Source organism: Chiloscyllium punctatum, chromosome 8 (genome assembly GCF_047496795.1).
Source record: "Chiloscyllium punctatum isolate Juve2018m chromosome 8, sChiPun1.3, whole genome shotgun sequence".
NCBI lineage: Eukaryota > Metazoa > Chordata > Chondrichthyes > Orectolobiformes > Hemiscylliidae > Chiloscyllium > Chiloscyllium punctatum.
In genome coordinates, this window is record NC_092746.1 from 66,084,181 (window position 1) to 66,100,488 (window position 16,308).

A 16,308-nucleotide genomic window follows, 5' to 3' on the forward strand; every position below is an offset into this window, starting at 1 on the left:
GGGACATTGCCACTGCACTACAAGATCCCTCAATAAATTCCTCAGGATTCCACAATTCCTGTTGTTGAATCGCCCTACCAATAACTCTGGGGGTTACCACTGACCCGAACTTTAACTGGGTCAGTCATACTGTGATTACAAGAACAGATGAGAAGCTAGGAATTCTGTGGTGACCTACCTTATGACTTTCTAAAACCTGGCCTTCATTTACAAGGCACAAGTTGGGAGGGGAATGGACTATTCTTCACTTGCCTGGAAGAGTGCCGCTTCAACAATCAAAAAACTCACTACCATCCAGGATAAGGCATCTGCCTGACTGGCACCCATTCTCCACCTTTAACATTCATTCTCTCCATTAGCAATACATAGTGACAGCAATGTGCATCATCTACAAGATGCACTGCAGCAACTTAATAAATTTCCATTGACAATACCTTAAAACCTAGAATCTTCATTACTTTGACCAAGGGCAGCAAGTGCACAGGAACACCACTACCTCCTAAACTTTCCTCCAAATCACACACCATCCTGACCTGTAACCATCACTGTTTGGTTTTGTTGTTGAATCAGAAATCTAGAATTTTATTCCTAACTGCACTGCAAATGTACATGCACTACATAAACCACAACGGTTCAAGGGAGCTATGTGCTGAGTTAGAAGTAAGTACATATTGTAAGGTTAATTCAGAGAAATTAGAGATAAGGGGTTGGAATAAGAACCAAGTGTTAGGAGAGTTTCTGTAGGATAGAGAATGGAATTGTCAAGATAGTCAATGTGGTACCAAAGGAAATCTTAGTTCAAGCAATGTCAGAAAGGCAGGTGAACAATGTAGCTGCAAATAATGAATCAAGGATAAGCGAATGGTAAAGCTAGATGTTGTCAGTTTACTTATCAAAGCACTGAGGATTCAATTTTAGCTATATTCTAAAACACTTATCAAATATTGTGATGTAAGCTTAATAAATGTTTAAATATTGTTTATTTTGGATTTTGAATTTTGTACTAGTGGCAAATGAGTTTTCTCTGTCTGAAGAGGTTTAGTGATTAATGTGCAAGTATCTCTTTAACAATGATGAGTTCTTTTGAAACACAGTTATTAGAGATACCTTATGGACAGTTTGAGTGAATGAAATAAACAAAGTAATGCAAGATTTTCAGATTGAAGATTCTGGACTTTGTTTTGGAACTTGGGGAAAACACTTGGAATTTGGAAAAAAGAAACTTTTTAGTTTCAGCTTGGGCAGATTTGCAGAGGTATTGGGTGATGAATGTGTAAAACAGTTAAAACCTTGAAGCGGAAGCTGAGAAATTAAAGTAGAGGCTATCAGATTCTTATGAGAGGGAATGGAAGCCACAGTTAACTCAAACTCTGTATGGGACTCTCTGGCATGATGACTCAATTGGATAGGGGCTGGGATTAATGGAATTGCACTTTAACCCATGTGTTTCAACATCTTTAAACATGCGTTCATATCCAAATAGTATGGTTATTCTAATTTGCTTTAAAAAAAATGATCTATCAAGCCAGATTCAGTCTAGGATCTGACTTGTCCAATAATAACATGACCTGGGATCTGAACAAATACACAGAATGCAACACTTAATTACATACAACTCACATTTTTGTTTTATTATCCATAAAATATACAATAATCTCAGCAAAGTATTTAAAGAATGCAGGTAGGTAACCAAGCAGTCACAATTTCTATATACATGCTATAATCTTAATCTCTTCAAAAGAAATAAAACAAATCAGAAATACATTAAAACAGCACAGATTTTGTCCCATTTCATATTTCAAAACTTTGAGAAATCAGTTTGCACTTTAAAGGATTCCAGTTATTAAAATACCATGGTCTGATGGAACTGTTTTTAAGGGCCTTTATCCAAGACTGCTGAAAAGTCACACCAACTGAAAAAGTGGCAAAATAGGTAAAAGTCACACAGTAGTTGACATTAAACAACTAAGTAAAGAAACTGCTGAATGAAATGCAACAATAAACTGTTAAGAATGTAGTGATTTAAAAGACTAAACTGAATCAAAATCAGCCATTTATTGTGCACTCCAGGCCTGCTGTTTGGAATGAATACATTTCAGGAGCACTATATTAACAAAATTAATTTGTACCAAGTAGTGTACTTAAAAAAAAAGTAGTTTCATTTTGACAAGTAACAGGTAGAAGTCCTTCAGGCACAGTTTATTCTGACTTCACAGAACCAAATGCAGGGCTATCATACTTCAATCGTGCAACACAGCATGAAGATACTGCCTTCTTCAACTGAAAATATATGCCTGTCATGAAATACTGGATAAGTTCTGCCCAAACACCTGTCAAACCAGTTCAAAGTATCCTGAAGCAAATTATTGAAGAGCTGCAACATTTTAGCTATGCCAAATGGGTACTGAAAAGTAACTTCACAACATGGAAAGAAGCCTCAATTATAATGACTTCATATGTCTCCTCCCTGATGTACATCCATAACTATGAAACAGACAACAATGAAGGCACTGAAGAAATTGAAAACCAAACAAACAGTTGTACAAATGTAGCTCAAATAACTGTAATACAGTTAACCATCTATAAGGTGAATGTCAATTAAAAACTAAAGTCCAGTATATTGCAAAGTCCAGGAAATTTTACTTTCTGAGACTTGTGGTATAGTTGGCTTCCACACCTACAAATCTATTTTAAAATACCAATTATATTATAAAATACACTGGTAAAATTTGGGTTTGAAAAATTGCAAAAAGAATGGGTGGCTCTCCACAACAACTTGGTTGATTTTAATATTTAATTAACCATCACCCTAACTGCACCATGTCTGTTGGTCTTATGCCAAACTAGAAAAGTAGGAAAGGGGCATTTTCTGTTGGCTCAAAAATAGGTTTCAGTTTTCTCTTCCCTTTCCCTCCCTACTCTAACACAATGCCTTTACTATACTCATGCAAATCTAGTAAGATCTAGAATTGATCAACAAATGTACATCAAAATCTCTGAACGGTTTACTTTAATACTGTCAAAGCAAAGTTTTTAAACTTGCAGGTTGAGAATCAATTACAGCTCTCTAATATTTGTAATTTGTTTTTACATAAGATTATTCTTTTAAAGTCAGTTTGTTTGGTCCCTTTGGCAAATCATCATGCAAGCGAATGATGTGATATACACCAATCTTTTTACACCATTTTCTTATTAAATTCAATAAGACTTGGGAATTTTTTATTGGACGTCCCCATTAATTTTAGTAGTGCTATTCCACCCAGCACTGAAAAGTCTTCTCATTCAAACCATTAACCAGTGTATGCTGTTGAAATGGATCCTGGAAATAAAGAGCATTAAAATAACACAACATTGGCATCCATCAACTTTGTCCATAGTTTCCTACATTGTTTACAAGCTCAGAGCTGCTTGTTTCTTGTTCCATAGACCTGCATTCTTCTGTGTCTTTTTTTTTGATAAATTCAACTTTAAACCTATAATGTAATTCCTCCACTTGGCTGAGGGAGTTCAGAAGGCGTTCATCTAAAAAAAAAACCCATCGATCTATGGGCATGCTTCAAGGGCTTTCATCATGAAAGTTCAAGTCAGTGTCTTCAGTAGGTCTCTGAATCAGAATCATTTAGTTCGTCGTCTTCAGTATAAGGGTAACCATCTTCCCTTCCTATACTGTTCAAACTGCAGAAAGAGCTATGATCACTTCTCATTATTGGTAAAGAGTCAAAGGACACAGTCTTCGAAGGATTATTGTAGTGATTAATGGCATTAAAGCTGAGAGTGGGTAAAGTGCTGCTGGATGAAACAGGCATCATGGTGGCCAGAATGAGGGCTAAGCAGTCTGCCACATCTTTATTTGGAGCACAAGCCAATGCAGGTGTGTATCCTAAAACAGCAAGGTTTAAAAGTCGCATTAGTTAGATTACTCTACCCTTATACAAACGGTAATTCATTACAATTAATGGACAGTTATGAAAAGTCATTTTGATTCAACAAATTAGTATACTTGAAACATATGAAATTTTGTTATAGCTCATATTGGTAAATAGATATAAAAGCATGGAGCTGTGATGTAAATATTTAAAAACAAGACTATAACATTGACAATGACTATCTTAACAATATGCAGTCGACAGGAGGAGGAAAGCACAAAAGTACATTTAGTTTCTTGTTGAGGGGTAGAGCATCAGTTTCAGCAATGTGAAGGAAACAACCTCTACTTAAAGATTTTCCTCTTCGAGCTATATCTAAATCTAGTTTTGTTGCTGGCAATGTCAATATAAAACCATCTTAAAGTTCCTTAAATTATAGCTGTTTATACGCCCAGCAACAACTAAAATTTCAAGTTTCTAATCAAGTACTACATGAAGAAATAACCAGACAAGAATCTATAACCACTCTTTGGTGAATATAGCTACCGTTAGAGCAGTGATAGTTCTCTCACCTGAGTCAAGAGATTGAGATGTCCACAGATTTAAAAAGTAAACAGCTCTGTACTAGTTGGCTAAAATTCTGGTCTTAGAAACTCAACGTTTGCATGAGTAATATTTTGGAGAGGTTGCAGTTTAGTCTTTCCTACTGCTACTATAGCAGAATAGTCAAATCGTAGGCAATCGACAGTGGCTACATGGCTAACCTTTTACTCTAGATTTTTATTGAATGTGAATTTTAACATCTACCACAGTGGGATTTGAAAATATGTCCCCATAATATTCACCTGGGGCTCTGGATTACTAGCACAGTGACATGAGCATTGCACCACTATCTCCTCCTTATGAAAAATCCTTGATTGATTTTGGTTATATGTCAGGGGTTGACATTTACATGAGATCAACCAGCACTGAGGTATACACTTAAGCAAGATTGGCACATCATTGTAAGACTGAAGGAAGAATGTGGTGCTCTAATCTGAGGAAAGAATTAGAGGCAGTTAGAGAGATAAGAAGAGCAAGTGTGTAACAATTGTTTTAAACTTAAACAAGGGCATTTACGAAGGCATGAAGACAGAGCTGACTGAACTCAATTGGGAAATTAGGTTAAAGGATATAGGATATGAAGGGGTGCAGTAGTAGACATTTATGGAATGTTGTCAAGAGTATGGTGCAGGAAAAGCACAGGTGGTCAGGCAGCATCCAAGGAGCAGGAAAATTGACGTTTCAGGCAAAAGCCCTTCATCAGGAATGAGGCTGGGAGCCTTGGGGGTGGAGTGATAAATGGGAGGAGTGTGGGTCTGGTTGGGGTAGCTTAGAGTGCAATAGGTGGATGGAGGTGGGGCTAAAGGTGATAGTTTGGAGGGGAGGGTGGAGTGGATAGGTGGGAAGGAAGATGGACAGATGGGACGTGTCATGAGGACAGTGCTGAGCTGGAAGGTTGGAGCTGGGGTAAGGTGCGGGAAGGGGAAATGAGGAAACTGGTGAAATCACATTGATGCGCTGGGATTGGAAGGTCCTGAGTTTCATAACATTCAGCAAAGATACATTCCAGTGAGAAAGACTCTGGGAAGACCCAAACACTGTGATAGTACAAAAGTGAATGAAAAAGTATACAATTTCACAAGATGTATGGCAGAAGACTGGACAGAGTATTAAAAGAACAGCAAAGAATGAAAAAAAATCAAAATGAGACATAAATTAGGAGTATGAGGGAAAGCTACTGAGAAATATGAAACAAAAGTTAATAAGTTTCTACAGATATTTTTAAAAAGTAGAGTAAACTTTGGTCCTCTATAGTGTCTATGGAAGTTACAGAAATGGCAGATGAACCAATAAGTATTCACAGAAGAGTTTATAGGGTGCTGGATTGATAGCTAAATGAGTGGATTGTTTTAACAGGATAGGGTGAAAAGTCTGACTTGATTCTACTGGACATTAGAACAGGAATGGTGTGAGAGGAGTGTCTAATATCCTGAAAGGTCTTAACAAGTTTGGTCTAGAAAAGATGTTTTCGGTTGTGGGGGTTGTGTTTTAAAATTGTGGTCATCCTCTTAGGATAGGGATGAGGAGTAATGTTTTTCAGAGAATTGTGCAACATTGAAACAGTGTCCCCGGTGGTGGTAGACAGGGGATCACTTAATATTTTTAAGGTAGCGATAGATTCTTGTTATGCAAGGGATATTGGGGCAGATGGGAATGTGGAATTTGGAACACAAGCAGATCAGCCATAATCTTACTGAATGGCAGAGCAGGCTTAAAAGGAGCTGAATAGCCTACTTCAGCTCCTAATTGTTGTGTTCATATATTTAGCATCTGTCTCCGCTAATGGTACAAGCAATATCCCAAAAATAACCGCAAATGTAGAGGTGAAAGACAATTGTCTGGGAAAAGATGCTGAAAAGTTATGAAAACTAGAACCTAACAAATTGCTAGGACCTGATAAGACTTCACCTGAAGATCTTAAAAAATGAATTAAAAACAAACTTACCATTCTCATCTACAGCAAGTACACTAGCTCCTTTGCTCAGAAGCTCTTGCACAACTACCGTTAGCCCATTACGTGCAGCAACGTGCAGTGGCCTGTGAGAACAAAAAAAATTATAAACTGTATCTGAAGCTATTATGGTAACAATTGATATTTATATGGTACCCTTAAATCAGAAAACTATGACATTTCAGAAAGATGGAACAGGGTTAAAAATACTTCCTTTTTTGAAACTTCCTAACTCTTGCTCTAAAAGAATTCTCCTTAGCCAAGGAAAATAACCCCTCAACTTTATACACCTAACCTAATTTTTTAAGGTCATGACATTAGCCTGCTCCATTTCAAAGAGAACAATTCTAGCTTATTTGATCTTTCAGACAGAGAATTCTCCAGTCCAGGAAACAGCTGAGCCTACCTAGTATTTCATATGGCTAAGAAATGCAAGGAGCCCTTAGGCCTTCTTGACCACCTATACCATCTGCCCAGTCACCTTCAGGGATCTGATGAGATGCACTCCAAAGTCCCTTTGTTTCTTTCCACTTCACATCCTATCATTTATTCTGCATTCCTTGGCCATGTTAGCATTCCCCAATTGCATTGTCGCATATTTCAACAGATTACATTCCATTTGTCACTGTTCCACGATCTGACCAGTCCACAGATTTCTTCGTGCCATTTACAGCTTTCTTCATTACTAACTGCATTGTCAATATTTGAACTATCTGCAAATTACATAACAATAACCCTTACATTCAGGTCTAAATCACTGATAAATGCCATAAAATATAAATGACTAAGCATATAGAACATAACAGTGCAGTACAGGTCCTTCGGCCCTCGATGTCGCGCCGACCTGTCATACCAATCTGAAGCCCATCTAACCTACACTATTCCATGTACCATATGCTTGTCCAACAACGACTTAAATGCACTTAAAGTTGGCGAATCTACTACCGTTGCAGGCAAAGCATTCCATACCCTTACTACTCTCGGAGTAAAGAAACTACCTCTGACATCTGTCCTATATCTATCACCCCTCAACTTAAAGCTATGCCCCCTCGTGCTCACCGTCACCATTCTTGGAAAAAGGCTCTCCCTGTCCACCCTATCTAACCCTCTGATTATCTTATATGTCTCTATTAAGTGTCCTCTCAACAAAAACAGCCTCAAGTCCCTCAGCCTTCCCTCGTAAGCCCTTCCCTCCATACCAGGCAACATCCAAGTAAATCTCCTCTGCACCCTTTCCAAAGCTTCCACATTCTTCTTATAATGTGGTGACCAGAACTGTACACAATACTCCAAGTGTGGCTGTACCAGAGCTTTGCACAGCTGTAGCATAACCTCATGGTTCCAGAACTCGATCCCTCTATTAATAAAAGCTAAAACACTGTATGCCTTCTTAACAACCCTGTCAACCTGGGTGGCAACTTTCAAGGATCTGTGTACCTGGACACAGAGATCTCTTTGCTCATCTACACTACCAAGTACCTTACCATTAGCCCAGTATTTTGCATTCCGGTTACTCTGACCAAAGTGAATCACCTCACACTTGTCCACATTAAACTCCATTTGCCACCTCTCAGCCCAGCTCTGCAGCTTATCTATGTCTCTCTGTAACCTTCAACATCCTTAGTCACTATCCACAACTCCAGCGACCTTCGTGTCATCTGCAAATTTACTAACCCTTCTACGCCCTCATCCAGGTCATTTATAAAAATGACGAACAGCAGTGGATCCAACACCGACCCTTGCGGTACACCACTAGTAACTGGACTCCAGGATGAACATTTCCCATCAACCACCATCCTCTGTCTTCTTTCAGCAAGCCAATTACTGATCCAAACTGCTATATCTCCCACAATCCCATTCCTCAGCATTTTGTACAATAGCCTACTGTGGGGAACCTTATCGAACGCCTTGCTGAAATCCATATACACCACATCAACCAGTTTACTCTCATCTACCTGTTTGGTCACCTTCTCAAAGAACTCAATAAGGTTTGTGAGGCATGACCTACCCTTCACAAAACCGTGCTGACTATCCCTAATCAAATTATTTTCTAAATGATTATAAATCCTATCTCTTATAACCTTTTCCAACACTTTACCAACAACTGAATTAAGGCTCTCTGGCCTATAATTACCAGGGTTGGCTCTATTCCCCTTCTTGAACAGGGGAACCACATTTGCTATCCTCCAGTCTTCTGGCACTATTCCTGTAGACAATGATGATTTAAAGATCAATGTCAAAGGCTCAGCAATCTCCTCCCTGGCTTCCCAGAGGATAAATCCCATCCGGCCCAGGGGACTTATCTATTTTCACACTCTGCAGGATTTCTAATACCTCTTCCTTATGAACCTCAATCCCACCTCGTCTAGTAGCCTGTATCTCAGTATTCTCCTCGACAACATTGTCGTTTTCTAGAGTGAATATGGTTGAAAAATATTCATTTAGTGCGTCCCCTATCTCCTCGGACTCCACACACAACTTCTCACTACTATCGTTGATTGGCCCTAATCTTACTCTCGTCATTCTTTTATTCCTTAAATACCTATAGAAAGCCTTAGGGTTTACCCTGATCCTATCCGCCAACAACTTCTCATGTCTCCTCCTGGTTCTTCTGAGCATATGGAACCACACAAAGAAGAATTCAAAAACACAATCAAATAACTACTCCTTTTATGCACCCAATTTGCCACTTTGTCTTGGATCACATGGGCTTTTATTTTTGTGATCAGTTATACTGGACTTGAAATGTTAACTCTGTTTCTCTCTCCAGGCCTGCTAAGTTTCTCCAGCTATCTGCATTTGTTTCTCATTTCTAGCATCCATCATTTCCAGTATTGTAAGTGAACAAATTGTTGATTTTGAGATCATAGCCTAGAGTCTTCATGTTTTGAACAGAGCAACTTGCAATGATTCTGCCATTTCATTGACATGTCTCCTCGACCTTTTGTTTCTTGTCTCATTACCATCCCTTTTAGCCAATTAATCTCTCGCTACTTCCTTCCTCGCACGGACCTTCCTTTTCATTCTCATTGACCTATACACAGCTCCAATCTGCCTTTATAATTGCTTTACCATCTAACATGCATAACCTTTCCATTTCTGATGAACAGCCAATCTGAAACTTAAGCTTCTCTCTCCTCAGATGGAACAACAAAACAGAGCAGCAGAAATAGATGATTTAGCTCCTCAAGCCTTGTTGCTATTCAGTGAAATCATGACAGATCCGTACCCTAATTCCACAAACCCAGCAACACACTAAAACAGCAGATCCTATTCAGGCAACAATCAAAACAAATGTTTTCTAAAAAATACCTTGCAAAAACTGTAACAAACAGTACATTGGACAAACAGGCAGAAAGCTAGCTGTCAGGGAACATGAACATCAAATAGCCACAAAAAGACGTGGCCCACTATCACTAGCATCCTTACATACACATGAAGGAGAACACCACTTTGATTGGGACAACACATCCATCCTAGATCAAGCCAAACAGAGACAAGCACAAGAATTCCTGGAAGCATGGCACTTCAACCAGAATTCAATTAACAAACACATTGATTTGGACTGGAAATGGTTTCACCAATCCAAGGAAACCTAAAAACATAAATGGAAAGCTGGGTATAACACCAGTGCTTCACCAAAGGCTCACTGATGATGTTACCTAGTATGGTGATGAAACGTCTGAAAGCGAACATTCCTGCTCAGCGTGAGATGAGAGGAAAAAGCTTCAAATATATGGACAAAATATCTTGCCTAAGTCTTCCTTTATGTAGGTAAAGCAGTTGCTTGCTTGCTGAAAATAACTTTTAAAGTACTTACGTTTGTAATGAAGTATTTGTTGAATTTATGAGGCTCCTGTCAGTAATCTTCTCCAGTATTAACAAGGCACTAGTTTCATGGCCCTAAATGTAATCAAAAGTGTAAATTGTCAGATGTAAACAAAAGAAATTCGGACAATAATAAACATAGCTTAAAGCTGAAAGCCTGAAATGGAGAGACTTCATGAGGACCGGAGTCACTGTTGAGAACTCCCAGGGCAACCCCTGTATTGTACTGTGCTATCACCTCTGTTGGGTTTGTCCTGCCAGTGGAACAGGACATATCCAGCAATGGTGATGAGGTGTCTGGCACATTGGCTGTGAAGTATGATTCTGAAAGTACGACTACTTCGGGCTGTTGCTTGACTAGTCTGTGAGACAACTATCCCAATTTTGGCATTAGCCCCCAGATGTTAGAGAGGACAACATTGCTGGGTTGACAGGGCTGTTTCTGCCCTTTTTTCCGGTACCTATGTGATCTGCTTAATTTCATTACTTTGTTGAGACTTCGTAGCTGAGTGGCATGTTAAACCATTTCAGAGGACAGTTCAGAATAAACCATACTTCGCTGGTTTTGGAGTCACATTTAGGCCAAATTGGGGATAATGTAGAAGTGGAGATAAACTATTTTTAAAGCAATAGAAAACATTCTCAGTGCAGTAATTTGTCAGGGATGGTTGAGAGTTTCCTAATGATGAATTGAGAGAGATCTACACAAACATGAACATTATCAGCATGAATATGACAGCAGAAGACACTTTTAGCAATGGGATGTGAGAAAGTAACTACACAGAAATAGACAAAATGGTTCAGAAAATTTCAGCAAATCACCCAAACTGTGAATTCTCAGCTGCTTGAGCAAGGGTTGTCCATGCACAGGCTGGAAAATGCAAGTGAGAAGATTTTCTTGGTTTCCTTATCAATAAATGCTTGGGAATGTAGAACAACTGATGTTAAAAAGCTGCATTTTTGCAGGGAGATCAGCTCAAAAGGAAAACACTCCCTCTCCCTCAAACGGTAACCAAAAGCAATGGGAACACTTCACAAATTACATATCTATTTAACCTGAATAATCCTTCTGTAGTTTGGTACCTCTCAATAAGTTTTGTTTTCTTAAACCTGGGTTGTCTCCAGTTGAAAGCAGACCTGCCATATTTTAATGTCACCAAGAAGTCAGCTTTCAGGCACCTTAATGCTGTGCATCGATGTTTTTGTGTGTGACTGGAGCAGCGAATTTGCAAACATCATCATAACTGGGCTAACAAATAAGTGGGCTAAGCAATTCAACATTGGAAATCAAGCTTCAAGAGCTTTTACATGTATTGGATTGGAAATTAGGTGGAATGAATGGACTGTCACTTTTCATCAGTAACTTTTTTGGAAAATGTTAGCCTAATTGCTGTTACGCGAAGTGAAGCCTCACAAAAAGATGCAGCAGTTTCCAAAATGGAGTTTAATTGAACAGCTGAATGAGTTGGGCACGCAAATGAGGTCACATAACACATTTCAGGTCTTAACAGTTGATTACGAATACAAAAAGAAATCCCAAGGTGGAAGACATTATTTGGGCAAAGAAAACATTTAAGAAATTAAAAATGCAGCATTGAAGTTTTGAAATTTCCACATTGGGAGATGCCAGGAAAATGAAACTCATTGGCTCAAATGATGTGGGTGGCACGGTGGCACAGTGGTTAGCACTGCTGCCTCACAGCGCCAGAGACCCGGGTTCAACTCCTGCCTCAGACGACTCTCTGTGTGGAGTTTGCACATTCTCCCAATGTCTGCGTGGGTTTCCTCCGGGTGCTCCGGTTTCCTCCCACAATCCAAAAATGTGCAGGTTAGGTGAATTGACCATGCTAAATTGCCCCTAGTGTTAGGTGAAGGGGTAAATGTAGGGGAATGGGTCTGGGTGGGTTGTGCTTCGGTGGGTCGGTGTGGACTTGTTGGGCCGAAGAGCCTGTTTCCACACTGTATCTAATCTAAAAAAAAGTCTCCTCTGCAAACCTACAGGAAAGTTTGTAGTTCTTCTTTTGGGAATAAGAGGCACATGTTGTATTTTACCAAAAAGATCAGAAGAGTAGTAAAAAGTACTTTAGCAGTGAAAATTCTTGCCCTTGTTGAGGTAACACTTATTTGTTAGCCCAGTTATGATGATGTTTGCAAATTCGCTGCTCCAGTCACACACAAAAACATCGATGCACAGCATTAAGGTGCCTGAAAGCTGACTTCTTGAGGTGTTTTCCTTAATGAAAATATTGAAAGACATTCTCAAAAGGGATTACACAGCAATATCATACAATGAATGCTACATTGATAATAAATCATTATGGGATAATATACTTTCAACAAAATGTACCAATGAGAAAATACAGGATAGATATCATAGCTTAAAAACATGGAGGAGAATGAGAAATCTCCAAACTAAAATGGGTGGACAGCAATAGTCAATTATTATTTACTTAATGAAGAAAGGAACAAGATCTAAGAAGCTATGAGAAATACTGGAGAAGAGCTTTGTAACTTTAATATATATAAAAAAAATAACAGAGCCATTTAAAAAAAATGTTGAAATTTTGTATTATTTTGTGGATGGATACCATTTTGAGAGAAGGATAATCTGTTATCACCTCGTAGGGTCTGCCAGGGATCTCAGAGACCTCATGGAACTAGGGAGCGAGTGATGGTTGTACACGAAGGGATAATTGGGTAAAAAGTGGGTGTCGAAATATGGGGAAAAAGAAATTAGAATTGCAGCAGAGGGAGGTGTTTGGTGCGGAAAAAAAATAAGTGCTTTAAACTTTATGGCCAGGAGGAAAGTCTGCTAATTTTTATTCAGATTTATCATACTTGCAAGGCTTTATTTATTGGTGTATGGTTCATTGGTATTCACTTGGCTATTTTAAGCAATAACAAGATTAAATAATAAAGAAAAGAATTGTAGGAGTACTCCAACTTCAAGAATGCAGGTACTGTGCTATGCGGGGTCTTATAGAAGATAATTTATTTTAATTTCGTGAGGGTATGTAAATCAGGAGACAATATCAGACAGGAATACCAAGGTGCACAAACAACTGGGAGAGATAGACTGATCGTACTTAAAGTTGACAAGCCACTGGGACTGGTTAAATGCTACAAGTATACTGAGGGAAGTGAGAATGGGAGTATGGGAGGCAATGGCAATAAATTTTCACTCTTCCTTAGAGGATTTGTATCAGCGATAGTCACAGGTGAGGTGCCGGAAGACTGGAGGTTGGCTAACATGGTGCCAGTATTTAAGAAAGGTGGTAAGGAAAAAACAGGGAATTATAGACTGGTAACCCTGATATCGGTGGTGGGTGTGTTGTTGGAGGGATTGCTGAGGGACAGGATTTACACGTATCTGGAAAGGCGAGGACTGATTAGGGATAGTCAAAATGGCTTTGTGCATGGGAAATCATGTCTCACTAACTTGATTGAGTTTTTTTGAAGAAATAACAAAGAGGACTGATGAGGCCTGAGTGGTAGACATGATCTATATGGACTCCAAAAGGCGTTTGACAAGGTTCTTCATAGTAGACTGATTGGCAAGGTTACATCACATGGAATACAGGGAGAATGAGTCATTTGGATACAGAACTGGCTTGAAGGTAGAAGACAGAGGGTGGTGAGGGTGGAGGATTGTTTTTCAGACTGGAGGCCTGTGACCAGTGGTGTGCCACAAGGATTGATGCTGGGTCCACTGCTTTTCGTCATTTACACAAATGATTTGGACGTGAACACAGGAGGTATAGTTAGTAAGTTTGCAGATGACACCAAAATTGGAGGTGTAGTGGACAGTGAAGAAGGTTACCTCAGATTACAATGGGTTCTTGATCAGATGGGCCAATGGGTTGAGGAGTGGTAGGTGGACATTAATTTAGATAAATGGGAAGTTGTTGCAGTTTGGAAAGGCAAATTCAGAGCAGGTCTTATACACTTAATGGTAAGGTCCTGGGGAGTGTTGCTGAACAAAGAGACTTTGGAGTGTAGGTTCATTGCTCCTTGAAAGTAGAGTTGCAGGTGGATAGAATAGTGAAGGCGGCATTTGGTATGCCTTCCTTTGTTGATCAGCGCATTGACTATAGGAGTTGGGAGATCATGTTGCAGCTATAGAGAATATTGGTTAGGCCATTTTTGGAATATTGTACGCAATTTTGGTCTCCCTCAGAGATGAAGGATGTTGTGAAACTTGAAAGTGTTCAGAGAGGATTAACATGGATGTTGCCAGGGTTAGAGGGTTTAAGCTATAAGGAGAGACTAAATAGGTTGGGGCTATTTTCACTGGGACATTGGAAGCTGAGGGGTGACCTTATACAGATTTATAAAATCATGAGGGGCATGGATTTGGTAAATAAACAATGTATTTTCCTGGAGATGGGGTGGGAGAGTCCAGAACTAGAGGGTATAGGTTTCGGGTGGTACATGTTATGGAATGAGCTGCCAGAGGAAGTGGTGGAGACTGGTACAATTACAACATTTAAAAGGCATCTGGATAGGTATACGAAAGGAAGGGTTTAGAGGGATGGGGGCCAAATGCTGGCAAATGGGACTATATTAATTTAGGATATCTAGTCAGCATGGACGAGTTGCACCGAAGAGTCTGTTTCCATGCTGTACATCTCTCCTACTAGAAAATTACATCATTTAAACCCTTACTCAAAGAAATGGTGCAAGGAAAAACAAGGAACTACAAACCAATGAACTTAACTCCGTGATTTGGAAATTTCTAGAAACAATAATTTGGGACAAGATTAATAATCACATGGAAAATTGTGGGTTAATGAAGAAGGGACAGCATGAGTTTCTTAAGAAAAAAATCATGTCTAACTAACTTACTGGATCCTTTTGATAGACTAAGGGGGTTAATGAGGGTAATGCTGTTGACATGCTGTACATGGACATTGATAGTGTGCTGCACAAACCTGTGGACAAAATCTCATGGTATAAAAGGAACAATAGCAGCATCATACAAAACTTGTGGGGTAAGAAACAATAACTATGTATCTTTTTCAGACTGGGAGAAGGTTTGTGATGGCGTTCTGGTTTTTCCTGACATATAATGATCTAGACTTTGGGATACAAGGCACGATCTTAAAAATTGATAGAAAACCAGGAAACACTATAAATTACAAGTTAATGTAAAACATCAAAAGGATATCATTGAAAAGTGTGGCGCTGGAAAAGCACAGCAAGTCAGGCAGCATCTGAGGAGGACAGTAAATGTTTCAGGCATAAGTCCTTCATTCCTGATGATGGGCTTATGCCTAAAACGTCGAATCTCCTGCTCCTCAGATGCTGCCTGACCTGCTGTGCTTTTCCAGCACCACACTTTTCGACTGATTTACAGCACCTGCACATCCTCACTTTCTCCTAACCAAAAGGACACAAGTCTAGTTGATAGAATAAATGGGTAGGTGGAAGATAAAGTTGAATTCTAAGTGTGAGGTAATATACTTTGGTAGGAAGAACAAGGAGAGACAAGATAGAGGGCACAACTCTAAAAAGGATTAAGAGCAGATGGAGCTGTGTTATGTGCATAAGACATTAAAGGTGACAGGTCAGGTGGAAACATTAGTTAATACAACATGTAGTAAACCAACTTTATTAAGAGGGGTACAGAATATACACGAGCAAGAGCAAGAGGCTATGCTTATAAAAGACATAGCCTCAGCTGGAATACTGCTTCCAGTTCGGAGCAGCACATGTTAGAAAGAATGTGAAGGTGTTGGAGAGTGAAGAGTTTACAAGAATTGGTCTAGGGATGAGGAATTTCAGTTATGAAGATAGGTTGAAGACGCTGAGACTGATCTCCTTGAAGAAGTGATGGCTAAAAGGAGATCTGATTAAAGTATTTAAAGGCATGAGATGTAGGCAGGGAAAATGACGAAAAATGCTGTATTAGTGAAAGGATCATGAAGGAGAGGGCATGGATTTAAACTAAGTTATTTTTTATTCATTGATGGTCGTGGGAAATTCAGTGATGATGATATGTTGAATGTCAAGGGCCGTGGTTGCTTACTGGAGATGGTCACTGCCGCGCATTTGTGAGGT

The 16,308-nt window shown here is 39.2% G+C and overlaps 1 protein-coding gene across 4 annotated transcripts in view; it reads right to left on the minus strand.

The window, feature by feature from the left end:
* Positions 1-1,605: 1,605 nt before the first annotated feature.
* Positions 1,606-16,308, minus strand: part of ankrd28b (ankyrin repeat domain 28b) — a 212,250-nt gene continuing 197,547 nt past the window's right edge. For all 4 annotated transcript variants that reach the window (XM_072575703.1, XM_072575701.1, XM_072575702.1 and 1 more), the window contains 3 exons: positions 10,241-10,323; positions 6,415-6,506; positions 1,606-3,880 (listed from right to left, as the gene is read on the minus strand). In XM_072575703.1, the coding sequence (XP_072431804.1) occupies positions 3,594-3,880; positions 6,415-6,506; positions 10,241-10,323 (462 nt within the window). In that variant the 3' untranslated portion in view covers positions 1,606-3,593. The remainder of the gene's footprint in view (positions 3,881-6,414; positions 6,507-10,240; positions 10,324-16,308) is intronic.